Raw genomic sequence first — 18,413 nt, forward strand, 5'->3', positions numbered from 1 at the left:
ACGGGTAATTGGGAATTTTCAATAATGTGCTACTGGGTTCGTTTAAGTTTTCTTTATGATTTATAAGATCAATGTTCGTATTTTACACAGTTTTGCTTGATATCTTAAACTACACACACTGCTCAACTGACTTCGGACAGATGGGGATATCGATACAAAGTTTGCGCCTCGTAGATTTCGCTAATTTTTATATTGAAATTACGTTTAGGGTTCTGCTTAGTGTAAGTGTTAGTTTAGTTAAGTTTAACTTCTTTCAGCCGGTGTTTGAGTGCGTTATAAAATCAGTTTCATCACAAATTTACCTAACAAATTTAGAGCCAAAAACCGGGGTACAAAACAAAAAGTAAGTAATCATGTTTCATTTACAGTAAATCGTTATAGAATGTAAACAGATATATGTAAAGGTATATGCATATATAAAGCGTGGGATCGGGTCCCTACTCCCTCTAATCCTTCGCGACTTGTTCGCACATCACAACGCATCACTTAGGCTGTTGAAGATAGTACATTAATGAATGTATTGTTGGGGTCCTTCAACCTTTAGCTTACCTGAAATTCTGGCAAAGGCCAACGAAGACTTTTCGCTATCAAAACACTTGCCAATTTCGGCGCAAATATGCGACTGATCAATATAGGGTCGCTTGGCCAAGTTCTTAATGCTATTGCCATAGATGGAGATCATCTCAGAGCACTGCAATGCAAGCGAACGTATAGGTATTTGTAACATTTACACATTCAAGTTACTTACAATCTTGTAGTACTTGGCTGGCAAGTTCTCGCATCCAACCGATGTCATCTGCAGGGCTGTCACTTCGGTTTCGTCATCTTTCTTCTCTTGCAGGAAGGGCAAAAGAGCCTGGGTGACTCCATGGCACACACCACACTCCACAACCTCATCGGTGACGGCCACGCTGAAGCAGAGCTGCAGTTTCTGGCACACCTCCTTGGGCGGCACGTCGCTCAGCAACTTCAGCACAGCCGAGGCATATCCATCGACGAAGGTGTCGCACTGTTTGCGCACCGTGGCTGGCAGGTGATTGCAAACTGACTCAATCGCACGCTTAATGGCGTCCTGTTCGGTCTTATTCTTAAGATCGGAATCCAGCTTGGTCATGATGAACTCGCAAAGGGCGCAGCTAGGCGGATCCCTAATGGTAGACAGCTTGTTGTCCTGATGCGGCAGAGCAATCACGTCGTACTTCAAAGCCTCATCAACTTCGACTGTATTACAGAAATATAATTCATTAGTATAAACCAGTACATATCGTAGTGCTAGAACCAAATACTCACGATCATCCAGATCAGCCAGGACGCACATTCCCAACTCTGCGCAGATGAGCTTGGGATCCATTTCCTTCAGCAGCAGATCGGCAATCTTATCGCCGTACTTGTCGATTACCTTGTGGCATTTACCGTTCAGTGGCTTCCTCATCCGGTCGCAAGACTCTTCCAGGATTTGCTTGATGCTGTCCCTGGTGGGGTGCTTGCCCATACGCTTCTCCAAGGTCTTAACCAGCTCCTCGCAGATCAGGCAGTTGGGTGCGGAACTGAATTCTGGGTCGAAGGCAAACTGAGGGCGCACCTCAATGTCATTGAAGCTGATTTCCTCACTGCTGGACTTGTCCTCACCATCGACATCGTCGCCCAGCGAAATGGCCAAGTCGCTGAGAGCGTCTGTTTTCTTCATGCAGAGCTTCAGTTGCACGCAGATCTCCTGCGGCTTGAAATCTGTGATCAGCATGTCGACCAGCTCATTGGAATAGGTGTTCACGAAGTCAACGCACTCGTCCTTCAGATCTTTGGGCAGATGGCTACAAAGGCCATTTAGAACCTTTTTGATGTTATCCTTGGACTTATTGTCGCGGATCTTCATCTGGGCCTGCTCAACGGCAAAGAGGCATAGAGAGCAAGTAGGGGAATCCTGTTCATCGCTGGATGGCAGGGGATTGAACACTTCGACGTCGTCCTTCTTGGGCAGATTCTTCGGGCACATCTGCATAAGGGGGCACACGTCACGGGGATTCAGTCCTTGGACGAGCAGAGCAATCACAGCATCACCATACATCTCCACAAAGTTTCGGCATTGACCGGCAACTCCCGAGGGCAGTTTGGTACAGATGTTCTCCACGGTGTGCTTGATCTCGTCATCCGTGGACGGGGTGGCCAGAGTCTCCTGAATGAAGTGCAGCATGTACTCACAGAGGGTGCACAGCTCTCCGCCCTCGACCAGTGCTCCGGGATTAGCTGCACCCATCAGGTGATCAATGGGCAGCTGCATGTCCAGGATCTCTTGCTGGCTGAACTTTGGCTCACTGGCGCCCAGTTGCTTCTTCTCGTGCTTCTCCAGCTTCTCAATGGTTATCTGCACCTGAGCCGGCTCAATAACAGGCAGCAGCGGCATAATGGGGATATCCTTAATCGAGGAGGCGGAGTTCTTCTGGCAAATGCCGATCATGCAGCAGGCTCCATTGGCATCCAACTTGTTAACTAGGGTCTCGTAGATCACATGGTAGTATTGGTCGACAATGCTAAGGCACTCGTCTTTGAATCCCTTTGACTGCTTGCAGAATCCATCCATAACTTGCTTGAACTCCGTTTCCGTGGTGTTGGCCACCAAGACGTCGCGCAGGTGCTTCACCAGTTGCTCGCACAGTTCGCAGGGAATATCATCGCCGGCATCCAAAGCAACCAGGGCTTCCTGCGGTTGCTTATCCTCCTCGTGCTGGTGATATCTGGAGGCACACACTCCGGACACATGGCACACTGCATCCGTGGTCAAATGCTTGCTGACATGGTCGTAGATATCATTGAAATAGGTGAGTACGATGTTGGCACAGGCATCTGAAAAACTGGATAGCGATCCGCACATATGAAGCATCGTTTCCACCATGTCATCGCGATCGGTGGCCGCAAATTTCGAGTGCATCAGGCGTGAAAGCAGGTTGCAGTTGCCACAGGAAAGTTGATTGGGCTGCATGACCAACTCGGTCTCCTCGGTGCTGTCATCCTCCTCCTGGGCGGTTCCATCAAGGCCCGCCTGAATGCCATTCCTGAACATTTCATCGATGCGAGCACTGTTGCAAAGTCCGGCCACAGAGCAAACTTGCTGAGGATTGAAGAGGAACATTTGTAACATTATAAGAGGTTGAAGAGAAAGTGCTGTAGAGGTGAAAACTCACATCGGGATTCATTTGGGAGGCCAGGGCCTCGACCAACTCGGGCAGGAAGTCATCGGCCACCTTGATGCACTCCTTCTGGATCGGCTTGATCGGAATCAGCTTGCAGGAGCCCTCGAAGACCTCCTTCAGTTCCTCCTCTGTCTCGTTGCTCTTCAGCTGGTCGCGAGCCTGAGTAACCATGTCCTTGCATATCTTGCAGATGGAGTCCGTGTCCACGGGCACCTGTTGGGTCTCCCAAACGGTTTGGATACAATGGCGGGTGGCACGACATTCCTTGGAGTTGCTGCAAAGGAAACAGATACAAGGTTAGCAAACTCTCTTTGGTGTTAAGATAAACTCATAAGAATGAGCTCCACTGTTGGATTGTAAGCTGATTGTGCGGAATGCCGCAGTTCGGATCAAATGACCCGCATTCGTAATCGAGTGGCCAAGTCGGAATCGACGAGTCAGCAAAGACCAGAGTCCACTAAAAAGGGAGTAGCCCTATTCTCTTTAAGAATGCACCCGCAGCTCACATGATTATGTTGGGATTAAGTTGATACAAAGAAGCCACGAGCAACGTCAGTTTTAAGAAGTACTTTGAGGTACATTTTATATATAGAATATATCACTTATGGTGATCAGTTTGAGATAGACTTAATAGCTTTTGAAACTCTGATACTTTGAGAGCATTTTACCCACTTTGATGGAAAGTAATCCCTATATTTGCTTAATATAAATCGATTTGTCTGATTCGAACAGAAAGTGCTAATTTCTATTAACATGAAGAGACGTTTGTGGTGGATACATCAGGTATACCAAACAAAAGCGTCTAAAAAGCAAAAATAAAAAAACAGCACTGATAAGCACGGAAATAAACAGTGTATATGTATGTATGATATATCTGGACGTATCCACATAAATGTATATATGTATATTATTCACTTGGCTTCGCATTCACAGATATTGTTTTTTGACTTTTCAGCAGCAATGGCGACGTTTTTAAATTTTGAGGCTCTGCAATTTTTCGCCGTTAATTGAGAAACAAAGAAACGGTTAAGAGCCAGAAATGGCGGATTTTCCTGGCCAGTTAAAAATAAATCAATCAATAAACAAAGGAATTACGACCAGCGATAAGCGATGGGCGCTTAACAAATGTTTTCAGTTGCCTATTGATTGCTTTTACTTTATTAATGATGCAGCCTAAGTAAAGGTTGTTTGTAAGTTGATCTTGGTGTTACACATGTACAGTACAGCTTCTGTAAGTGGATCGCATTGAAATAGCATTCTTTTGAATGGTATGAGTAGAGTGGAGTAGAGCTTAGATAAGAAGTCACTGTGACTGTTTTATGTATTTATTGGGTTGCACTTAGGGATGTTGCCCTGTACTCATATTACTACAGAGGGATTAGTCAGAATCCGTTGATAAGGAACAACTGGTGCCGCTTGCAGCACATTAACAATGATAAATAAAGCAATCATGTGGTTTGCTTGGCAGTGAACGCAGAAAGGGAAAGGGAGCAGTTTTCGAATGATCTGTTTTTTGGGATTACTCATGCCAGTAATCGTGTCGTTAAAGTTTTGCCCCAACGAGCGCTTAACTCAGTAGTCTAAAATGTTTCGACTGGCGGTACTGTTAATTTGATTTACAGCGAATGTGAGGACAAAGGAAATGCAGAAATATGGGAGGATATAAGAGCAGAGAGCAATGCGAGAAATGCACTCAGAGAAAATGACACTTAAATATAATGTGAAATGGGATCTAAAAAGTTCACAAATGATCTCAATACTCTAGCAAAAGGGGGACGCAATTAGAGCGGCACTAGTGTTAAGTTTGCAATAACAGGGGTTATCAACGAATAGAGCTATATGGAGCAAAGTGATTCGATTCGAGTGATAGTCTTATCGGCGGCGGAGAACAAAAACAGAAGAGCCTCCACTGCAAACAATGAACGAGTGAGGCGGAGAAATAATATCGCGACATGGAGAGGGGTGAAAAGAGGTTGCCCATTCGCCTTCGAGAACTTTTGCAGTGTTTGATGACCAAGCGATTTGTGCGATTTATGCGCTTTTCCCGTTTCCTATTGCACCACCCGCTTTTCCGCACTCACCTGAAATTTCCGCACCAGTAGGATGGTCCCCAGGTGCACTTGCTGGAGCCCAAAAGGGGCGTGGCAGCGGCGAAGACGCCTGCAAGAAAGCAAACAAACAAAGAGAGGAAGGGTTGAGCAAACGGGGGAACAGAGTGCACTGTGCGAATACGCAATAAGCTATGACTAAACTATTATTGTGGTTCCCTTTTGTTGTCGCTTTTCGTATTTCGTCTTTCGCTCTTTGCTTTCGCACTCACCGAAGGCACAGCACAGTGCCAAAACGGCCAAAAGGCCTGCTCTCTCCATGTTCCGGGTTTTAACTGTACTTGCTAAATGTCGGCGGAGCTAGTCTTCTATTTGCGGTTATGGGTTTATTTCTGAGCGAAAGACTGAAGTGCAATTGCAACGAAGTTGGCTAAATTTTTTATTTGTCTGCAGTGTGACCGCCGTCTGTTCTGCCAAATATATACCTTTACGATATAGTAGTGTGACCAGGAAGTGAGCGTTTGCATTTTAGCAGACTTTGCTTAGCGATAGTTTTAGGAAGTGCTTGTGGCGCAAGTCTTGGATAAAGCTTTTAGCAGAAAACCAAACCAATGTAGACATAGCGGTCAGGGCGCATCGCGGACCCGAACCATGCTCTGTTAATAACATAGAGCTGCAGTTAAGTCTTTTAATAAGCCATAGTTTTTATGGGGGTTTTCCCCGAAGAAGCCATCCTAAAATGGGGTCATCAAATCATTAAACTTCAAAAGGTCCAATAAATAGTTAAGTTATTAGTTTTTGGTCAGCCATCTGCAAGCTATTTAACGTACTTGAAGTAGGTAGTTCTTTTATAATATTCCTTACAATAGCTTACAATATGACATAGCTTGAATTTCATAGAATAAATTTTAAATTATAGATCCTAAGCTGGGAACAATTTATTAAATCACTCACTCACTAACCAATCGAACGCAGCCTTCGCCACCCGCAAATGCCTCAAAACGTATTTATAATCGATTGCAATCCGCAGATTTAATTACATATTGCCGCGCCAAAACTATGACAATAACCATGAGCGATGTTCTTGAACTTAGCGCGGTTATTAACACGCCCCTTTTTGCCCAGCCCCATCGCTTAACCCCCTTTTGGCCAACTGTGCGAGTGGGCTAGCTCCACTAGCAGGCACATGATTAAATTCTATTGTAATTGCGGGTTAATTGATGTAAAGCTCGCAGGCATAAATGTTGGGGGAAAATGCATCTCACTCGTAATTGGAGGCAAACAGATTTTTCTCGCGATGCCTATCGGCATGTAATTCTCGACTTGAGGTGCGTATCAAGATCTGTGTGAGAATCACCTGAAGATACACTACACTCGAAAAGAATGCCAGACACATTCTCATGGCGATTGAAAGTCGAGGTCATCTGGTGGCTGGTGGCTGGCGGCTGGTGGCAGTTTGTTTGGCCAACGAAATGCCAAATGCAAGCATTGGCCGATCGGGCCAATACGGCCATAACTCGGCTATATCTGTGTCAAAACCAACGATTCGGCTGCTCAGGGGCTTAGAAGGAAACCTGAAACCTGTCGTGTTGACCGTGGATTGCAGCGCCTGCCGTGCATTTCGGTTCTTTGGCGGAGCTTAACCCGCTGAGAGCTAGCTGGAATATTTTGATACATCTTGTACTGGTTTAGATTGGTACTGAATTTAAAGTTTATGTGGGGTAGTAGAGGGTTAAGTGCAGCCAGACACTGCACTTGACACTCGAAGTCTGGCAGCGCGATTGATATTATGGCAATTGAGTGGACCGCCAAAGAACAATCAAGTTCAACAGTGAAGGAAATTTGCGCAATTAACACGCTTATACGAGTAAGTAAGGCTGTAAATCATTAGACTAACATTTCATTTTTGGGTTTCAAGAGCGAGATAATTTTCTGCTCTTTTATACGCTTTTAATGTCTTTCATAAATTTTGTCTTCGCCAGATCGCTGAATATAAACCAAAATAATAACCGGACAAAGTATAAAGTATAAAGTACAAAGTGCGCCTTTCCTTTGCTCCTAACTATTTTGTTTGAAAATCCAGTTTGAAAAGAATGAGATGCATCCACGAAAGTGAAATTGGCGGCAGTTCACACGCTGGCAGATAAAATCGAGGGTCGAGATACTGCGTTTTGTTGCGTGACCCGCGGAGAGATTGTTAGCAACTCTAATTGCCGCGATTGCAAAGTGCGTCACATAAGGCCCGTCTAATGGCTAATTGTTTTATGGCCACTTGAGCTGACCTCTTGGGCAATTTCCCTTTCCCTTCCACTTCCCGAATGAAATCCGTCCCAAACTCCAGTTACTTCGGCTTGGTAAGTATTCGAGTTCAGAGAACGTAGCCACTGCCTCGCCATGCGGAAATGAACTTGACCTTATCGAGGGGCGAAAAGACCGCTAGCCCAAAGTTAAAGCCAAAGCCAAATGCGAGCTAATCAATTCAGCCACAACTGCTGGCCATAATTTGTGAGTCAAATCTTCAAAATACTGTCTATAATGGCTATAAACGAACGAAACACCCCGCCAATAACAAAGCAGAAACAGTTGAACTTATAGTTAAGATCTACAACTCTTTTATAGCTGACTCCGTACGAAGGCTTCTCGACTTCTTCTCATCTTCCGCACGTAGTCCATCCGTCCATCCGTCCAGCATCCAGATCAAGTTCAGGCTTGGATCTGGCTGATATACTGATATATTGATACACAGATGGCAGAAGTAAGCCAGCTAGAAGCATTAAACCTCGGAAACTTTGACCCATTGAACTGCTTAGCGTGAGACTCCGCTCATGATTTGTTTATTGAAAACCAAACACGTTTGGCGCACGCTTATTTCGATTTCATAAAAAGTGAATAAACAGCACACTCACGTAGAAATGTGAGCAACCGTTAAACGGTCATTATTATGCAAATCTGAATAAATTAAGTATCCTGATTAGGAAGTGTATCTATATGGCACTTGAGCTCTAATACTAACTTAGTACTTAATCATATTTAAATGTATTATTCAGTTCGGGACGGCGCGAACGCCATTCCCGGCTACCAAAAATAGCACGCACGAGTTATTCACATTAGGAATAATCGCAGAGGTCAACTCAGCCGGGGTGCAATGGCCAAGTCTCACTCCGGAGGAACCGCCTTCGTGATCACGGTTGACCTCTACGCCAGGTAAGTATGCTCTTCGCCGCTCGACTGTAGGGTTTCCACAAGGAAACTGCCAGAACTTGTTGGGAATTGTAGGGAATTCTAGACGGAAACTACCCTGAATGGCCTACTCTGCACTTGTGTGTGTAAAATAAATCACACATATTCATGAATGCCAACAGTATTGTAAGAAGGCTGAATAACATATCATACACTATTAGTAGTACTTATCAGATATTATCGTTAAAGATATATAATAGAATGATATGATGGTCATCTCTGGCCAGCCTTCTCTTCTCGTTTGTCTGCACTTCTTAAAACCTGACCAAGCAGGAAGATGAATGCATACCACTCGTATCGACTGCTGCCCTTGATCTTGAAAATAGCCCTCCGCATAGAGTTATTCACGATGCCCACCGCCTCTTAGCAATTAGCACAGACATGCGACATGCGAGATGCTCGGATATTGGAGTCGGATTTGGATTTGGATTTGGATTCGGATCCGGATCCGCTGCAAATCAGTCATGGATCGACTGCACGTAGGCAAATTATCATCGCCATAGTCCAGTAGCAAAACCATCAAAACAAAGAGCATCACAACAGACGCCGTCGAGGGGGAAGCCCCTGAGCTACTTGAGTTTCTAAGAGCGATGGTCTGTGTGTTGTGCTCTAATCTGCTGTGGAATTGCATGTCTATATAAAGTAAACAGAAATACGCAGAATTAGATGATAAAATGGTTAAATGAAAACACAAGTGGTTGCGAGCAGTGACTTGGCGCTTTTTCCCCAGCGAAGCTGTTAATTCTTCTTTAATTAAAGAACGAGTCGCTCGGCGGTTTCTTCCACTTCCTAGACATTATTTTCAGTCTCCGGGTTTCGTAATCACTCGCCTTCTTAGCCATAAAGTCGATTGTAATGCGACATCGGCTTTCAAAGAAATTTGTTACAATGCCTGACCTTTCGATTGAACTCTTCCATAGGCTTCCTATTTTGATATGCAAAAGTGTGTTTAGAATTCTAGATTGGGGACTTCGGGTCCGGTTCTATAATATATTGACCGTACCAAAAAAAAGGTATTTTATTTCTGGGATTATGTCACAATCTCTGGAGTGGTTAAGTCTTTAGTTGGGCATCAGTAATACGAGGTTCTATGGGTCCCATGAGAACAGGTTCCTTGGTTTACAAAGTGGAAAAAAGAAACGAAACCCAAAACGAAACGCAGACGGGGAAATAATATTAATATTGTTAGCTAAGAACCCAAAACGAGTTACGCTGGTTCCAACTCGATCTTCATCAATAAGAACGGGCACGAGTTTGTTGGATGGTTCGGTTGGTTTGGACACAAGGAAACTTCCTCCTAACCTTGGATTACATTTAACATTTAACACACAATCGGATCTGAATGTCGAACTCAATCTCGATCTCCACCTCGAGCTATCGCTAATGATCCAAGAATCTTCTGACTCACGAAGGTTGTGTGTCTATCAGAATCGGAAAACGGTGTCTGAAACCCTCGAATCAAACGCTCCCATTATTAAGTGTCTACTAGCGGACATGACAGTGCGTTTAAGCGCTGGTTTTAATTGCACATTTATAATGAGATCCGAAGCTGCAGTTAATGGGCGATCGTAGAATCAAGCGGCTTTATCCCAGTGCCAACCTTCTTGCAAAAAGCCAGTCAAGGCTGTCTGGCTATCTGGCTATCTGGCTATGTCTGGGCGGAACTAAACCTCCGATCCCAATCCAATCCTATAACTTTCAATAGACTTCGAAAAGGGTTGACAAGTGAACGCCCCTCTTCGCCGACTGAATTTGATGAGATCTTTCAGCTCGTGAAGTTTGCAATTCAGGCACAAGGGCGAGCTACAAAAGCGCTTAGTAAGAAAATATGCGAATCAATAGGTTGGCAGCTAAGGCGAAGACTTACTGCTCTAACCCATTCAATTTTTGATATACGAAACTCAAAACTGCTGCTGTGGCATTTTGGCACAGCAAGAAGAGGTTCTACTGGCAATTTCATAATATTTCAAACTAGTGATGCTATAGCGATTAATTAAAAAAAAGAACAGATTTAGTTCAAGTTCAATATAAATGGCTTTTGAGACCATAGCGAATTTGCATAGAAACACGTTTCGCAAATATCTGCATTTGAAAACAGGTATTCCCTTTTGGCACAGCTTTCTTCAGCATTGACAAAGCATCGAATTTGAACTGGAATTGAAATTGGAAATGCCCTAGGAGGCTAAAAAGTACACAAACGTCACATATGAAATCGCAATCCAAACTGCAGCGATTTGTAGGTCCCATAAACAGTCGAAAGGCCCAGTCATCTAGGCAACAATGCGACTGCAAGTCGCTTGTTTTGGCCACCTTTTTTGCCCCGACTTTGTTTGTGTGTCTATCGCTATTACCACTACTGGCGCACCCGGCTAAGAGATCGAGATACTCACGAATACTGGCGCAGATACTCAGCCTGAGATACAAATGCGATTCAAAGCCGAGTTCGCGAGACGAGAGCTCGAAACCCGAAACCCGAAACGCTTGGCCCGAAATTTTTAGCACTTCTTTTTAAATTTTTGTGCAATCTCGGTTTTTCGGTTAGTTGTCTATTGGAGTTCGCAGCGCTTGTTGAGTCGCCGGGTCCGGGTTCGAATCTCCGTGCTATCCGATAAGGATACAAAGATACATAGATACAAAGATACATAGCAAATAGAAAGTGAAGTTAAAGCTGAAGTAAAGACTGAACTGATTGTGGATCTGTGATAGATACTCCGCGAAGATGTCCTCGAAAGTGATAAGCTCGTTAATGGCCGAGAGCATACTGCTCTCGAAAGTGGGCCAAGTGATATCCGGCTACTCCCCGATCACGGTCTTCCTGCTGGGCTCCATTCTGATCTTCCTCGTCGTCTACAACAAGCGCCGATCCCGACTGGTGAAGTACATCGAAAAGATCCCGGGTCCTGCGGCCATGCCCTTCCTGGGCAACGCCATCGAAATGAATGTGGATCACGACGGTGAGTGGATTGGAGTGCTTGGAATCACAAATTCTTACTGCTCTAGTTAGTGATATTGACCCTGAGTCACTGGCTGATTAGTAGGGCAAACAAGCGCCGACGAGCAGGTGCTAATTTTTCTGTGATCAGCTCCCAATGAGGCAGTCATCCAAGTCTCGAAATGATTCGTATATCTCTTAAACACCAGTGTTAATGAACTTTACATTCCGAATGTCCAAATGTCCAAATGTCTGATCTTCACTTTCGTTGCGGAAGATGGATGGTGTGGCCAAGATATTTTGGTCAAGTTCGTGGTCTCTTTAGAGCCAACTGCTAATTGGTTTATAGAACCGCCGGGCAAACATTTCAAAATGCGAAAACTTGCTAAAAAAAAAAATTAGATTGCAATAAGCTGTGATTTATGCATTTTCTGCTGCTCTTTGTTTCGTCGTCCGGCGAAACACATAATTTAATTAACAAATTTTGTATTTGTTTGCGATACGCCACATCGTCGATTGGAGGCAAATAAAACGTGAAAAAGTCGTCGAGACTTTCAGCGTGCAATTGAGCGTGCAACTTTGGCATAATTCTAATGAATTTAAATGGCGGGAAAGTTACTACGGCGAAGAAGAGCTACCCACTTTTGCATAATTTAACTAATTATTTCTCTGCAAAGCAACTTAAAAAGCAAACTCATACAAACAACGCGAATTACGTGTGATATCTCGATATAAGGCCGGATCCGTCGACTTTCACCGGACAAAAGGCAATTCAAGCCGTCATTTCACACGCAATTTAGGTGAATTTGTTTGCCCATCTGAAAAACAATTACCGAATATGAAGAATCGGTGACGAAACAGCAGCCAGAAGCCGCTCATAAATCATTCACATAACAAGCTCGACAAACACTCGACTCGACGCAGTGATAAAAATAGCCATAAACTCAGAGCTTTGGGCCAAGAAAAATATAAAGAAGAAAAGGCCCAAAAGCGGACTTGATCTTGACACTGAATGGCATAATATAGCCAACGTAATTGGACCCGGCTTGAATCCGATTCTCAATCGATCGAGGGGCGCTGATTAATTCGCATTCCGCGGATCCGGCGTTTTGCAACCTCCCCCCATTTGAAGGCACGGCGAATTAGCATAAATTTCAATGCGGAAGAGCCAGATACCAGATACAAGATACAAGATACAAGTTCGATTTCGAATTCGACTCTTGGCCACTGCAGTGGAATCGTGTAGGAAATGGATTTGATAAACGTATGAAGAATTGCTACTCATTCGATGGGTGCTAAGCACCAATGGATTCAATTCGTTTCCGTTTCGAGTTCTTTGTCTTGGGCTTTGTGGCTTTCAAGCCCAAATCAAGTTTTGGATACTTAATTTGGGGGTTCTTTGGGTTCTCTCAATGCTCCCCATCTAGCCCAATTAGCATTTACATTTAACAGATTTACAACCTGCTTCGATTTGCTTCGATTGTGGTCGAAAAGAACCTTAGAAACCAGTTTGATTAGGCAGAGAAATGCCTTGCTAATTCGTGCCATCCACAATCAAAACTCTAAGGTCGCGATAAAATCAAAAGACTTGCTCAAGAATATTTCTGCCAAGGCGAGCGAGCAACTTGCATATAATTTATGGACCGATTAGCAGCCAGTGAGTTTTATTAATTTTTTTTATAATTTAATTTAAGAACGAATCTCGAAGTGGCCGCCGTCTTTTTGCCAGCGCAATTACGAGGCTTTTGTTAAGTGCTAAAAAAGTTGAATAAAATGAAAAATGAAAAATGAAATATGATGTTGCAGCAAGTCGGGGGCTGAAGGTCAAGCGGTTCTTGATCGCAAACATTTTCCAAGATACCTCGGGTAGTTGGGCTATTGAAGAGGCAGCTCGGCAGCATTTGGAGTGGAATGATGTGGAGTGTTGCCCCAAGGCTCAAACGGGTTTCCAGTTCTGAGCTTTCAGTTCAGAGTTCTACTGCGAACCAAACGGGGGTCATGGATTTTATTCAAGTAGCTGTTTTTCGGGGGGATTTCGTTCTGGTAACTGCTTTTTAATCTGCACCACCAATGTCAGCCAAGAAATTGTGACAATCGCAAATTATACCAAATTGCCTACGTAATTGCAGTCCGCTCAAATGACACACATCTACCAAACTTTGTTGCGAAGGGAAATCCCTGAGGTAGGGTAGCAAAATGCGCCTACCGTAAAATAAATAGGTTTGTTTCCATTACTGATACGACCTCTTGAGTCTCAAATGAAACAGCTAAGGTGTGGCGACTCAGACTTGGCTTAGATTAAGTTTTCCCTTTTCGCAATCGAGCGATCTTTGTTCTAGACAAAATCCCACAAATACTTTCACTCGGTGGCGTTATTCCCGTATTACCACTTCAATTTGCTAACTATTGGGTTTATCACAGATACACATTCACTCTACACTTTTCCACATGTTTAAAATTAGCTTAAATAATAATAATGACACATAGACGCACCTAGTTGATAATGGAGTGACCCCTAGAGCGGCAAAACGAGATTGCATGAGAGGTGATTTCTTGCGGAGAGCTCCACATTCGCTGGCCAAACGCCAACTTCCGATGGAAGAGTCTCACCTGAGAAATGCCCCACCTGATGGTCGCGAAATAGCGATTCGCTTTTCGGGCGGTGGGGTTACATAAAATCATTATTAGAGACAGAGATTGCTGAATGGCCGCGCAGCGCTGTTTGCGTTGTGTGTTTCATCTTTTAATTAATGCAACACACATGAGCTGCGCTGCGACACATAAACATGTTTACATCTTCTGCCTCTCTATGTCTTGCCTATGAGTAACGTGTTTCGGCCAAAGTTTCGGCCGAGAAAAGCCCGGCTTATTAACTGGGCCACAAAGAAAGCAATTGAGGCGACCTTCATGGGGTCGGATATAATTACTCTGACTTCTACGAATTACATAAAATTACAGCAAAAATATTTACAAACTTAGTTGGCCACACACAAGTTAATGAATCCAGAGTGATAACCACCCACCCATTTTGCTCGAGCCAACCAAACTAAACTGGTTTTCCGACCAACTCCTATTATTTTGCAGAGCTCTTCAATCGCGTCATCGGCATGCAAAAATTGTGGGGCACGCGTATCGGAATCAATCGCGTTTGGCAGGGAACGGCGCCCAGAGTGCTCCTCTTCGAGCCCGAAACCGTGGAGGTGAGTTTGTCCTAAAAGGCTTTACTGTGGAAATAACTAATTTGGATACAATTGTGCATCAGCCCATACTGAACAGCCAGAAGTTTGTGAACAAGAGCCACGACTACGACTATCTGCATCCTTGGCTGGGCGAAGGTCTGCTCACCAGCACAGATCGCAAGTGGCACTCCCGCAGGAAGGTGAGTCCTTTTCAGTTGTCCTTGCCACTATTATGGGTAATTATTTTTTTAAAACTTAATTCACAGATTCTGACGCCTGCGTTCCACTTCAAAATCTTGGACGACTTCATTGACGTCTTCAATGAGCAGAGCGCAGTCTTGGCCAGAAAACTGGCGGTGGAGGTGGGCAGCGAGGCGTTCAATCTGTTCCCCTACGTCACGCTCTGCACCTTGGACATTGTTTGTGGTGAGTGTCAGTGCCGCTGGAGATCGGATGTGTCTTCCAGATCGGGTGACATTATTCGTGGCTAATTGCGAACGTAACTCGATTCACAGAAACCGCCATGGGTCGCAGAATCTACGCACAGAGCAACAGTGAATCGGAGTATGTGAAGGCGGTCTACGGGTAAGTTATTCTCAATGACTTGAAATGAAACTAAAGAAAATTGCTTGTTTTCCAATCAATGCTCAGATTCATAAAACATCCTGTCTTTGAAACGTTTTCATTGTGACCGAAATTGCGCCAAATTACTTGTAATCATTTTGAAGCAATTGGTTTTTCGTGTTATCCATGCTGCCGCTAAGTGTGAAAGATTTGTTGATCTGGTTTCAATTACAGTCATAAATGGCATTCATAAAATGTATATCTGATATATAGCATTAGGCCTCCTTTGAGTTTACGACCGAAATTGATTGAAACTGCTATTGGCTACTTCAAGTCGTTTCCTTTTTGATTTTTATTATTGATCTCTTGATTATAATAAAACAAAATGTGTGGCTATATGCAGTAAGCAATTTCAGCAGCACAAATTGTTGCTATGCACAACAGTGAAAAGTTGTACTTAATTTAGCAGCAAAAACTTTACTTAAAAAAAATTTTAGCTTAATAATGAAATACAAATTGATTAAGAAAATCTGTTGTCAGCCTGAAGATATGCAACTCATTATTTTGGAGTAGTACCGAATTACTGAATGATTTCTCAGCATACTTTTGGAGAGGTACATTTGAAATGAAATCCCATGAAATCCAGTAACGAAATAACCTGAATTACTGTACGTTGTGTAATTAAAATATATCATAAAACCGGCGACCACTGGGAATAAAAACATCAATAGCACATACAACTCTTTCGGAGTTATCAGCGTTGTGGCAGCAGTTTAATATCGAGAGCTGTCAGAACAGCTGTCAGCAAAGAAGACACCCTTTAGATACACATGTCCTTTCGCCTCCTGAACCATTTACCCCCCCCTTTTCCTGTCCCCTCCCCCACCCGACAGTGGGTGGCAGTGCATCCAAGCGCAAAATATGCGAGATTAAGATGTCAATGGGATGCTTGAAGTGCTTCCAAGCTGATAACAGACAGCACCGGACCATCCTCCTCCTGTCCCACGCCTCATGGAGCACACACACACCCAGTGCACAGTTGACTAGGTTTCAATTTAACGCAACACTTTCTCATTTCCCATTCCCTGTGAGACAAATATATATGACATTGCTTAACTATTAAAAAACCAGCAAAACTTTCCGTTTAGAAATGAAAGAAAACTGCCCTTGAACTTTGAGCTCGCAAGTGTTGAAATGTTGTTTTCCCTTCCGCAGCATTGGATCGATAGTGCAGAGTCGCCAGGCGAAGATTTGGCTGCAGAGCGACTTCATCTTCAGCCTCACCGCGGACTACAAGCTCCACCAGAGCTATATAAACACGCTGCACGGTTTCTCCAACATGGTCATCCGCGAGCGGAAGGCGGAGTTGGCCATTCTCCAGGAGAACAACAACAACAATAACAACAACGCACCCGATGCCTACGATGACCTGGGCAAGAAGAAGCGCCTGGCCTTCCTGGATCTCCTCATCGATGCCTCCAAGGAAGGCACTGTGCTTTCTAATGTGCGTAGCAAAACTTAAAATTTATGAAATAACTTATTTACATTGAAATTCCTTTGCAGGAGGACATCCGCGAGGAGGTGGACACCTTCATGTTCGAGGGCCACGACACCACCTCCGCGGCCATTTCCTGGACCCTCTTCCTGCTGGGCTGCCATCCGGAGTACCAGGAGCGCGTGGCGGAGGAGCTGGACTCGATCTTCGGCGACGACAAGGAGACGCCGGCCACCATGAAGAATCTGCTGGACATGCGTTACCTGGAGTGCTGCATCAAGGACTCGCTGCGCCTCTTTCCCAGTGTCCCCATGATGGCCAGGATGGTGGGCGAGGATGTGAACATAGGTAAGATCTTCAGCTTTTCCCTGCGACAGCTTCTCTAATCAGTTTCCCTTGCATAGGTGGCAAGATTGTGCCCGCTGGAACGCAGGCCATCATTATGACCTACGCCCTGCACCGCAATCCGCGTGTCTTCCCCAAGCCGGAGCAGTTCAATCCGGACAACTTCCTGCCGGAGAACTGCGCCGGACGCCACCCCTTCGCCTACATACCCTTCAGCGCCGGACCGCGCAACTGCATTGGCCAGAAGTTCGCCATTCTGGAGGAGAAGGCCGTGATTTCCACCGTCCTAAGGAAGTACAAAATCGAGGCCGTGGATCGCCGGGAGGATCTCACACTGCTGGGCGAGCTCATTCTGCGGCCCAAGGATGGCCTGCGGGTTAAGATTACTCCAAGGGATTAGAGCCAGTGATTCCCTGCCCCGGAACTTGCCCCATTCGCTTCGATCCAAAGCCCAGTTGTAAATAATTAGATATATTACGTATAGAGATTAGTTTATGTTAAACTTTGTAACCGATGGAAACTTTATAACCTAGGAATAAACCTCATTTGTTTAAAGTACCAGTATTCATGAAAGTGAGTAATAGAAATCTACGGTGGCGCGATTAACTCCATATGCATACCAGTCGGAGTGGAAAAGGTACTCGCCATGTGGAAACTTGAGCTCTCCGGTTATTTGTTGATTCAGAAAGCTTGTGGGCAGCTTCTCAACGATTATATCATGCTGAAATTTAAATTAGAAAGTAATTAACTGCGTAATTAATATGCTTACATCGTAGGGACAGGTGTGGTTCATGTTGGAGTGTTTTTTAAACAGGCCGTAAAAGAAGCCAAAGATGAGATTGGATTTCGGCTGTCTCAGCACTTTGCAGGCATCCACTGTGATGTTGTATAGAAAAGGCTTGTAGCCATTGTAACGTTTAAGTAAAGAGAAGTTCACCTGCAAATGAAACATTTAAATATGCATTCAACTCCTGATAAAGTATTCATTCGGGTCAGAACTAACCTTCACTTTGGTTATAGGCACCTTGTATAGGTTTACTTTCAGCGACAAGTACTTAAAACTTCGGTTGATCGACTTCAGATGGCAATACTCAAAATCAGCAAACGTTTTATTCCACGAGTTGCACTTGACATTCGTAAATTCCACAGCCGTGGATATCTTAAAGAAAAGTGCAGGTATAAATGCAATAATACTTCATTAAATGCACAGCATTCATACTTCTTTGACCAGATATAGAAGCAATATGATGTTGATCAGTTTTATGAATTTGCACATGGTGAAAAGCACAGCGAACCTGTCTTAAGGAGATTCGGTTAAACACTGCCACAAATCAACAAAAAATACAAAAGTACAACACATTAAACGCAATTTAATTACGAACTAATCTGAGCAATTTGATTGTATCTAATTTCGTAATAATG

The 18,413-nt window shown here is 44.1% G+C and overlaps 3 protein-coding genes and 1 non-coding gene across 4 annotated transcripts; 1 reads left to right on the forward strand and 3 right to left on the reverse strand.

Annotated features, from left to right (window-relative positions):
- Positions 1-37: 37 nt before the first annotated feature.
- Positions 38-5,702, reverse strand: LOC6538946 (prosaposin). The gene is made up of 7 exons (XM_002099414.4): positions 5,509-5,702; positions 5,270-5,348; positions 3,180-3,462; positions 1,291-3,106; positions 749-1,221; positions 550-691; positions 38-491 (listed from the first exon to the last, which is right to left on the reverse strand). The coding sequence occupies exons 1-7, from the start codon at positions 5,555-5,557 to the stop codon at positions 487-489; spliced, it is 2,847 nt and encodes a 948-aa protein (XP_002099450.1). The 5' UTR covers positions 5,558-5,702; the 3' UTR covers positions 38-486.
- Positions 5,703-8,283: 2,581 nt separating this feature from the next.
- Positions 8,284-8,448, reverse strand: LOC6538947. Its single transcript, XR_005561859.1, has one exon. It is a non-coding gene; the product is annotated as a U1 spliceosomal RNA (small nuclear RNA).
- A 2,561-nt stretch (positions 8,449-11,009) lies between these two features.
- On the forward strand, positions 11,010-17,549 carry LOC6538948 (cytochrome P450 4c3). Its single transcript, XM_002099415.4, has 8 exons — positions 11,010-11,430; positions 14,493-14,608; positions 14,671-14,787; positions 14,854-15,013; positions 15,103-15,172; positions 16,367-16,655; positions 16,715-16,994; positions 17,051-17,549. Exons 1-8 carry the CDS (start codon positions 11,196-11,198, stop codon positions 17,389-17,391), a joined length of 1,608 nt encoding a protein of 535 aa, XP_002099451.1. The 5' UTR covers positions 11,010-11,195; the 3' UTR covers positions 17,392-17,549.
- On the reverse strand, positions 17,470-18,298 carry LOC6538949. The gene is made up of 4 exons (XM_002099416.3): positions 18,211-18,298; positions 17,995-18,150; positions 17,761-17,928; positions 17,470-17,712 (listed from the first exon to the last, which is right to left on the reverse strand). The coding sequence occupies exons 1-4, from the start codon at positions 18,265-18,267 to the stop codon at positions 17,557-17,559; spliced, it is 537 nt and encodes a 178-aa protein (XP_002099452.1). The 5' UTR covers positions 18,268-18,298; the 3' UTR covers positions 17,470-17,556.
- Between the last annotated feature and the right edge of the window lie 115 nt (positions 18,299-18,413).

The sequence above is a fragment of the Drosophila yakuba genome, chromosome 3R (genome assembly GCF_016746365.2).
Source record: "Drosophila yakuba strain Tai18E2 chromosome 3R, Prin_Dyak_Tai18E2_2.1, whole genome shotgun sequence".
NCBI classification, from domain to species: Eukaryota; Metazoa; Arthropoda; class Insecta; order Diptera; family Drosophilidae; genus Drosophila; species Drosophila yakuba.

What these genes read in the sequence shown, in the direction of transcription:
- LOC6538946 (XM_002099414.4), bottom strand. Translation starts at nt 5,557, where the DNA reads ATGGAGAGAGCAGGCCTTTTGGCCGTTTTGGCACTGTGCTGTGCCTTC. An exon ending in GGCACTGTGCTGTGCCTTCG is followed by an intron (nt 5,349 to 5,508) that starts GTGAGTGCGAAA and finishes GCTTTCTTGCAG; the next exon opens with GCGTCTTCGCCGCTGCCACG. An exon ending in TACTGGTGCGGAAATTTCAG is followed by an intron (nt 3,463 to 5,269) that starts GTGAGTGCGGAA and finishes TTTCCTTTGCAG; the next exon opens with CAACTCCAAGGAATGTCGTG.
- LOC6538948 (XM_002099415.4), top strand. Translation starts at nt 11,196, where the DNA reads ATGTCCTCGAAAGTGATAAGCTCGTTAATGGCCGAGAGCATACTGCTC. An exon ending in AATGAATGTGGATCACGACG is followed by an intron (nt 11,431 to 14,492) that starts GTGAGTGGATTG and finishes ATTATTTTGCAG; the next exon opens with AGCTCTTCAATCGCGTCATC. An exon ending in CACCTTGGACATTGTTTGTG is followed by an intron (nt 15,014 to 15,102) that starts GTGAGTGTCAGT and finishes CTCGATTCACAG; the next exon opens with AAACCGCCATGGGTCGCAGA.
- LOC6538949 (XM_002099416.3), bottom strand. Translation starts at nt 18,267, where the DNA reads ATGTGCAAATTCATAAAACTGATCAACATCATATTGCTTCTATATCTG. An exon ending in TGCCTATAACCAAAGTGAAG is followed by an intron (nt 17,929 to 17,994) that starts GTTAGTTCTGAC and finishes TTTCATTTGCAG; the next exon opens with GTGAACTTCTCTTTACTTAA. An exon ending in ACCACACCTGTCCCTACGAT is followed by an intron (nt 17,713 to 17,760) that starts GTAAGCATATTA and finishes TTTAAATTTCAG; the next exon opens with CATGATATAATCGTTGAGAA.